The 8588-nt window shown below is 35.7% G+C and overlaps 1 protein-coding gene across 1 annotated transcript; it reads right to left on the minus strand.

Moving 5' to 3' along the window:
- Positions 1-1988: 1988 nt before the first annotated feature.
- Positions 1989-6690, minus strand: LOC132946712 (outer dynein arm-docking complex subunit 4-like). Its single transcript, XM_061016770.1, has 5 exons — positions 6292-6690; positions 5333-5647; positions 4363-4772; positions 3484-3796; positions 1989-2246 (listed from the first exon to the last, which is right to left on the minus strand). The coding sequence occupies exons 1-5, from the start codon at positions 6688-6690 to the stop codon at positions 1989-1991; spliced, it is 1695 nt and encodes a 564-aa protein (XP_060872753.1).
- Between the last annotated feature and the right edge of the window lie 1898 nt (positions 6691-8588).

Below are 8588 nucleotides of genomic sequence, written 5' to 3' on the forward strand. Positions count from 1 at the left end.
GCTCGCGCGCAAGATGTGGGGGGTGGGGGGGCCCGGGTTTGTCGACGGACGATTTTACCGCCGTCAAGTATAAAACGGTACGTTACTTCAATCGTCGCTTCAAATAATATCGTACTGACGGAACTGTGCGTTCGCCCGGCGAGTGACGTCTACCACCACCGGCCAAAATAACACCATCACCCATATGTGGGTATAATATAATATATAGGTACCTCTCGTCCCGACGACGCACTGCGTATAATATTATTATTCTCACGCGCGCGCGGTTTCTTCACGGTCTCTTCGCGGGCACAAACGATTTTACACGCGGTCTGAGACCTGTCGACAGGCCCGCGCCCGGCGCGCATTGTTCGGTTTCCCCGAAAGGCCGCGCAGGGTTACGGCACCGCGCGCGCCGTGTGCCCAGGAATAATAATAACGCGATTACAACAGACGACGTTTCGTCTCGTACAATAATATTCCGCCGCGGTCGCCGCTCGTTTTGTCTTCCACGATTTACGATTTGATTTTTTTTTTATTTAATTATCGCGGCGGATGTATCGGACGTGCGGTGCGTGCGTGCGACGAGAGCGCTGCAGCAGCTCGCGCGCCACAACAGGTTCATATTATTATAATTTATAAATATGTACATATTATTATTATTATTATTATTATATAATACATACCCATAAACGTAGTATTATAGTGCCCATTATGTGTGCATAAACAAGCCGACGTGATATACAGGGTGTCGACAGTAGTGATATTGTTGTTGTTTATTAATATATACCTACGATTATTATTAGTAAGTCGGAAATTTGAATATTACGTTTTTGCCTTTTGAAGTGATCGACTAGGGATGGCCGGTTATCTAGATATAGATGCGAGTTGACGGATGTTTGTTCAAAATATGATCGATAATCGTTTGGTAAATCTACGCTCATTGTCCGTGGACCGCATTTTTAACCAACCTATATATTATAAAAATGAGCAAACCAAAAAGACATCCCTCGTCCATATTACATACGTATAGGTTAGCCAACCTATATGGCTATAATATGCTATAAGCATCCACCCAGTGTAGGTCACCTTTGCCGCCAATACTCTACTCCTCGCTGGTTAGGCTGGTTAGGGGTGTCGTATCTACCTAAATTGGAGTAAATCCACTGCCCTATGTGCGCACCACCGACCGCGCCGAGTCCGAGTCGAAAGCATTCAAGCGGTTGGGACAGTTACACGAGGGCTTAACGCGACCGTGTAGACGCACCCTGTACATTATATATTATACCGCGCGCACCAACTTCCACCAGCCATACACACGTACGTCGAATACTTATAATACATAATATTAGTGTCGTGTTTAATGTTATAGGTAGTATATAATATTCTCCGCGGCGGCGATGGTCGCGGTGGGTCCTGTCGGGCGGATGTGTGCGACAACGCGTTTCACGCGTATTTAAAACGCCACCACGATTATACGTGCGAGCCATCCGATAACCGTGAAGCGCATATTACGCATCAACGTGTGCAGGCCGCCACGTCTGTCGCGTCACTCGTTTTCACATTATACACGTTATATACCTATATATATATGTATATTGCACACGAGTATAATAGTTTCACTACTATAATATACTATAGCGTATATATAAGATATTAATATTTATAAGATTTATGCGGCTCACCGACACGAGATGTGTCACGCGGTGGAATGAGTTTGTTTTTTTTTTTTTTTTTAACGTTTTTGGCGTGACAACGTTTGCAGATATCGTATTATTATACTATACCCCAGACTCCAGAACACTGCCGACAGTTGACGAACCACCAGTTGTTTCTATTGCCGTGTTATTATGTACACACATATTATTGTGTAGTATATTATACCATTGATTATATCAATATAATATTATACATTATTATGCATCGTGCATATTATATAATGATAATATTGTCTCGGTAATTTCTCGATCAACAGGCGAGGCGGCATCTTCACAGCAAGTCCATGCCTGTCATTTCCACCTGTTACCGATTATCAAGGGCTCCCGCCGAATGTCTGACCCGTGATCTGCGCAGTTGACTCCTGAAGGTTCTCCCAGCGTCAGAGACAATCGACATTCCTTGGGTAATCTGTCGATACGGTTTAATAAACTGTCCATGAGCAGAATGTTCTCCGAGTCCGGCATGATGTTTATCAAGTCTGCTTTTCGCTCTTCTTCGGTGCCCATTTCGGGCACTCGCACTTTGTCAGTGGCAAATAATTTCCACATCTATAGAATCATTTATTTTATTATTAAAAACGTCCCTGGATGTGTGATTATTTCATTATAGTTAACAGAATACCTTAATACCGTAGAAAAGAAATATATATATAAATGACAACGACATTATATATTTTTTAATTATTATAACACATTTTATAATCGTGTTAAAAACGTCATAAATTGGATTATACAAATTAGCGATAACTATTGATACTTTTTAATGCTATAATATTAGTAGTTATTTGTTTATACCTAAATGCTAATACCTATAGTAATATGTTATAGATTTAGACAAATTCATTAAATATTAATAATTATTATTCATTATAGTTTTTTTAATTTTTTCTTGGTATTATAATGACACTAGAAATTCAAAAACCAACAAATATCGTTGTGTCAAAGTGTAACTTAAAAATTGTATATAATATTATCTGTAAATGAAAAAAGTTTTAAATTACATACATACATATTAAATGCATATAGTAGGTAAACACAGGCACATAGCTACCGATATTATTATTTTAATTTAGTAACTACATTATAAGCCATATTGTTTATAAAAATGATAATATATTTAACGTATAACATGATGAATCACCACATGAATCGTATAATAAATCACATATGATAGATTAAATTGTTATCGATTATAATTATTACTGAAATTGGACAACTTTATGGAATACAATAATACTAAGGTATATCTAAATCAAAAATATCCATTTATAGTTAATAGATATTATTAAATACTTTTTTTGGCAATGATAAAATGACATAAAATCATTTAGGCTACTTACATTATCAACTATTGATTTTTGCACGCGTGATACTTGTATTATTTTTGTTCAATATTACAGAGTTTAAAATATGAATGTAGTTTTTTTTTTTTTTATTGATTTTAAGCATCGGCAACTAGCATTTTGTAGGTGGGGAGGTTGGTTGAGGAACACGTGTATGTGGGGCGAGGATTTGTCACTAAAATCCCGGGTGGTCACCCATCCGGGAACTAGTAACGCCGGCCGGTGCTTGACCTCAGAACAGTGACTGAGGCCAACCTGCACCGAGTCACCACAAATAAATGTAAAGTTAATATTAAATCAGATAATAGTACCACCAATGATCGTATTACTACAGGTAATAATATAAAAAAATCAAACATAAATTCTAGACGCGATTTACGTAATGACTAATGATCAAATGTTGATATCATGTTATATACGTAAAATGGATTTTTACATCATACTTTTCTCATAAACGCGGTGACCTTCTCGTCTCCCAGAGTTTGACTAAGCGTTATAATAAGCTCTATGGTTTTTATACATTGCAGCCCGTTGCCTAATTTAGACTCGGAGATCATCGTCAGCATCAGTGCATTGACTTTCCACGCGATACTACCCAAAGCGCAAGCGTCGTGAAACATTGTTTTCGTTAACGGTCTCGTTGCTTTGAAGTCGTTCAGATGCATGTAGCATTTTATCCGCTCGTACTGAAGGTACAGTCTGTACGTGGATAATTCTATGCCATTTAACTGCCTGGTGAGTTTCTTCATATAAATCCTGTGTATAATAATAATTTCGCTCACGTTAATAAGTTAGTCTATGCAGTGGCGTAACTGGATAAAAGTCTAGGGGGGGGGGGGGGGGGGCGAAAAAAATTAACCTCCCGTTCGGCCGTTCCTGCAGTCATAATCGCGATTCCAAGATAATAAAGTGTTCACAAACCACGGATAATAATAGTCACGAATAATGCGATTATTGCAATAACAGTAACACTGACAATACCTACGTCAACATAATATTATTCAACATGAGAAACCTAAAATAAATTGTATAAACTTTTATAAAGTAATTTGAGGAAAAAAATATTTTAATATTATAATATTATGTTAACAGTCTTGTTAAGAATACTTGTTAAACGTGGATTATTTGGAGGGGCAAAATGATACTTTTACCCCCACAAACATTTCTGGGGGGAGGGGGGCAAGTTCCCCCCCCCGCAATTACGCCACTGAGTCTATGCATTGTGCGTATATAATGTTGAAACTATAATAGTACAACTATATAATGGTATATTGCGTTTTTAATATTAGTGTGCAAAGTATGTGCATGCGTCTCATTTTTACCTCTTGTTTCGGTTATCGGGCCCGAAATATGACTCGTGATAAACGTGTTTGTAAGCGTCTTTTTTGTCAAAGCTCGATCCCATTATGAATAATATCCTCTTTTCGTTCATCTCATCCGACCACTCGGGTATATCCCGATTTAGAAAGTACAGAGCCAAACCGATCACTTCGTACAAGGCGTTCACTACCTTCAATGGTCTGTGGCGATGTTCGTCCATGTATTTCATGGCTAGTTCGGCTTGTCGGCGAGCTGATTCGATTTCGCCCGACAAACAGTGTTCGGCTATTGAATTTATGTATTTGGAAATTTGTAATTTGACCATATCTTTGATTTTACGCTGGTCATTAAGCTGGCGATTCGGTCGTTGACATACGTGCATGTAAAATGGCTTTTTACGGTATAAGTCTTTCTGCATCAAACAATTTTTATTTATTTTTTATTGAACATAAACCAGCGACTATAGCCATTAGCTGTTGTAGGGGATTATGAACTATGGTTGGTGAAGTTGCTACGGTAAGGTGTTGTTACGGTTGTTACGGTAGGCAAGCAAACACGTGTATGTGTAGCAAGATTTTTACTACTGCAAACCCGGGTGGTCACCCATCCGGGAACTAGTAGCAGCCGGCGTTACTTACTCTCAGTCGCGCCGCGCCAAGCCACAAATATTTATTTTGTTAAACTTAATGTGCAGTAAAAAAAAATATATGTAGCCATATACTTTGCAAAAACCAAAATCTGCTTGTGTTATACCGTTATTTAGTTTGATTTGAAGAGAATACACGCATATAGTAACTAAAATACAACCGTCAGAATGTTTGAGAGATGATGACGTCACAGTATAAGCGTATAACTATTAATTTGTTGTTTTATGAGAGTACCTGAGTACTTTTATAGTTTACAAATCTTAAACCCATAAATATATATTTTAATATTTATTATATTATATTATAATAATATATATATATTTACTTTGGCTGTTTCAAACGTGTGAACGACTCCTTGGATTTGTTCGTGAACTAATTTATCATTTTTATTGTATTTGGGTAAAACATTCAGCTGTTTTCTATAAAACCTTACGTTTTGTACTATATCACGTAAATAGTATGATTCTTGGAATCGTTCAGTGTGAGCTTTGTGAATTTTATTCAATTTTATAGAACTATTTAATTTTGCACACGCATCTGAGTCAATGAATGGTTCATTTTCTATCATTTGTAACATTGCGTCTTTTAAACAAGCCATTATTCCATTAACAGGTAAATAGTTGTCCATAACTTCATTGACCTAAGAAAAATGAATATTCTTTTTTTATAGTTCCTATTTCTTAAGTCACATTTCATACACCTATTCATAACCAGCTATTACTACACATAACTTTGTACTAAATTAGGAATTCAATTCAAACTTTCAATATCCTAAGAATTTGTTTTTCCATGTCTTTCTATGCATAGGTAATTACATGTTCAATTTATATTTTAAGTTTATGTTAATATAGTTCATTTTTGAGAGTGAAAAAAATCGAATTTTTATTTACGTATATAAATTATGTTTGTATATGTCAGTAGGTAAATCGTAAAGTATATACTAATAAAGATTCCTTGGAATTATTTTAAAACAAAGAAAAAAACACGTTTTTATTGCTCACTAGAATAATGCTCAAATAATAAACGTGCGCCTATATATAAAATACATTGTAAGTTGTAACGCTATAACAATACAGTGAAACATACCCTAGTGGACACCTGCAAAAAACAGGACTTTTTTTTTTTATTTGGAATAAACTACAAACTTTCTTCAAACTGGATCGTCTGTATAGCGGATACCGTCAAATAACTAACAACATTTCAGCGACCAAGAGTGACCGGTATTTAGAGGTTTCACTATAATATATATTGTTGGGATTTTAAAATGTATATTGATTTGTTTACTTTCAGTAATCCTTGATTACAGTCAAACGACGTTTTCCTTAGCTTAAAATATTGGCTGTAAGTCATTAAACTGCTTTCAAAGTTTCCCAATTCAAAGTTTACACTGGCTTCGTTCCCGATGGTTTGGAGTAAATTGGGATCGTTCTGCATCGCATGAGTTTGGTGTTTTGCCGCTTGTTCGGGTTGTAAAATTTTCTGATAACATTTGCTGAGTTTGACGCGCGTTTTAGTGTCCACAGGGTCGTAATATAAGACGGTTTCATAACATTTTGCGGCTTTTTCGAAGTCGCCCTTCTGCTCAAACTTTTTACCCACCGCAATAGTTACTCTTAACTGATTCAACCATTCCGGTTTTGGTTCAGTATTCAAAAACGCATCTAATTTGATGTGTAATGCCATGTTATACGAGAAACCGCGAGAAACAAATACGAATGTAACAATTAGACTACTTAATCAAATCGTCACAAAATATAATCTAATACCTATACATTTATACAAATATAAATTAATTTTCTCGAATTTTGACGTCATGACTACACAGCTTATACATCTATACAACTGTTGGGCTGTCTTAGCTATCTAACGTTAAACTATTTGCAACAGTTGTGTTTTATTGATATTTTACATATTATATTATTTTGTTTACAAGAACATAATAATATAATACTATAATGTATAAAAAAAAAATAGTAATTAATAAAAAATATTCATGAAAAAATAAAAATAAAAATTTTAAGTTCTAACTAAGTAGGTATAAAAAAGAGATCTATTCAATTTGTATGCACAAATTCGCTGTACATTTAATATGACTATAATAATATATTATGTACAATTTACATACTCGTATACCTACATGGTGTTAACAAATAACAAATTTGGATATCCGTTAATACTGTTTGCATATTTTTATAGTAATTAAAGATAACACTGCTGCACATTTAATAATTGTTAGGTAAATATTTAATTATATCATATCATCGTTTTATCAGTCATAATTATTCTAATGACCATTTCTAAACTTTTTGAACACCCTATATATATTTTTTTTATTATGCAATTTTTATTAACTATATTGAAAAAAAAAAAAGCAACATTGAATTTATCATATTAACTTTTCTCGTATGATTATAGTTTTCTCATGTGGACTTAACGCGTTATTTCAATGTCTTCGCACTTTTAGAAGTGTATTACGCAATAATAACATATAAATATTGTTACTCGTTTTGTCTAAAGTTTGCGGTTATACGTTGTGAGATCTGTTGTCGTCCGTTTATCTCCAATATTGTCTACGAGAGAACTCAAAAGTGAGCGATTTCATTCGGCTGGACGGCCGGACGGCTGGACACACCCAACGGCCAACTACGCGCCGACCACGTCGGATATTATCATCACAGCAGTAAGCAATTTAAAACTCGCACGAAAGATCGACGCGTTTAGACATCAGAATAGTACACACATTTCCAACAGTGGTATAGTGACTGCACACACACACACACACACACACACACACACACACACACACACACACACACACACACACACACACACACACACCCGCGTGCGTGTATTATATATTATAGGTTTAAGGTATATAATATTATTTTATGGCATCGCAAGAACACCGTTGGATTTTTATATTTTACGACCGCTGTTATTGTTTTTTAACGTTCCCGAAACAATACAGGAGTGTTTACGCGGGCGAGGTCGGTTTTTAATGCTTCGGAAAAATTGTCCCAAACAGCTTCTCGCACTGCAGCGACACAACCACCCGCGCCCCCACCACCTCCTCCGACATCCGGATAACGTAATAGTCCTATAAATGATGGTTTATCGTTTGCCCGTTAGCTCGGAAAGTTATCCCGGGACGGCCGATAATAATTCATCTCTGCAGCAATTCGAGGGACACGAACAGTTTCCAAATCGTTTTACGGTCCAATCTCCGGAATCAGTGCGGGATTCGTTTTTTTCCGTTTTTTTTTTTTTGTCGAATTTGTTCTCGTAGATATATATATATATACACATTCGATTTTCGATTCTTAACGTAAACTTAACGTGTACTGGAGTATATGGCACACTATATGTATACCTGAATACAATACCCTACGCATAAACACACATTGGTACCAAGACGCTGGTATACTTAATACATATTAACAATGTATAAATCTTAAAAAGTACAATAATTATATATTCAAAATTACTAATCCTCATAACATTTTAGATTCTGAGCGAGGCCAGGAATATAATGGTTTTTATTTTTATTTTATTTTTTATCTTGTATACAAAATGTATACCAG

The sequence above is a fragment of the Metopolophium dirhodum genome, chromosome 6, assembly GCF_019925205.1.
Source record: "Metopolophium dirhodum isolate CAU chromosome 6, ASM1992520v1, whole genome shotgun sequence".
Classification (NCBI taxonomy): Eukaryota; Metazoa; Arthropoda; class Insecta; order Hemiptera; family Aphididae; genus Metopolophium; species Metopolophium dirhodum.

Excerpts from the sequence above, each read along its gene's own strand:
- LOC132946712 (XM_061016770.1), bottom strand. The coding sequence starts at position 6,690 with ATGGCATTACACATCAAATTAGATGCGTTTTTGAATACTGAACCAAAA. Across the intron at positions 5,648-6,291 it reads GTAATCAAGGATTACTGAAA|GTCAATGAAGTTATGGACAA; the intron begins GTAAACAAATCA and ends CATTTTTCTTAG. Across the intron at positions 2,247-3,483 it reads TCACCGCGTTTATGAGAAAA|ATGTGGAAATTATTTGCCAC; the intron begins GTATGATGTAAA and ends ATGATTCTATAG.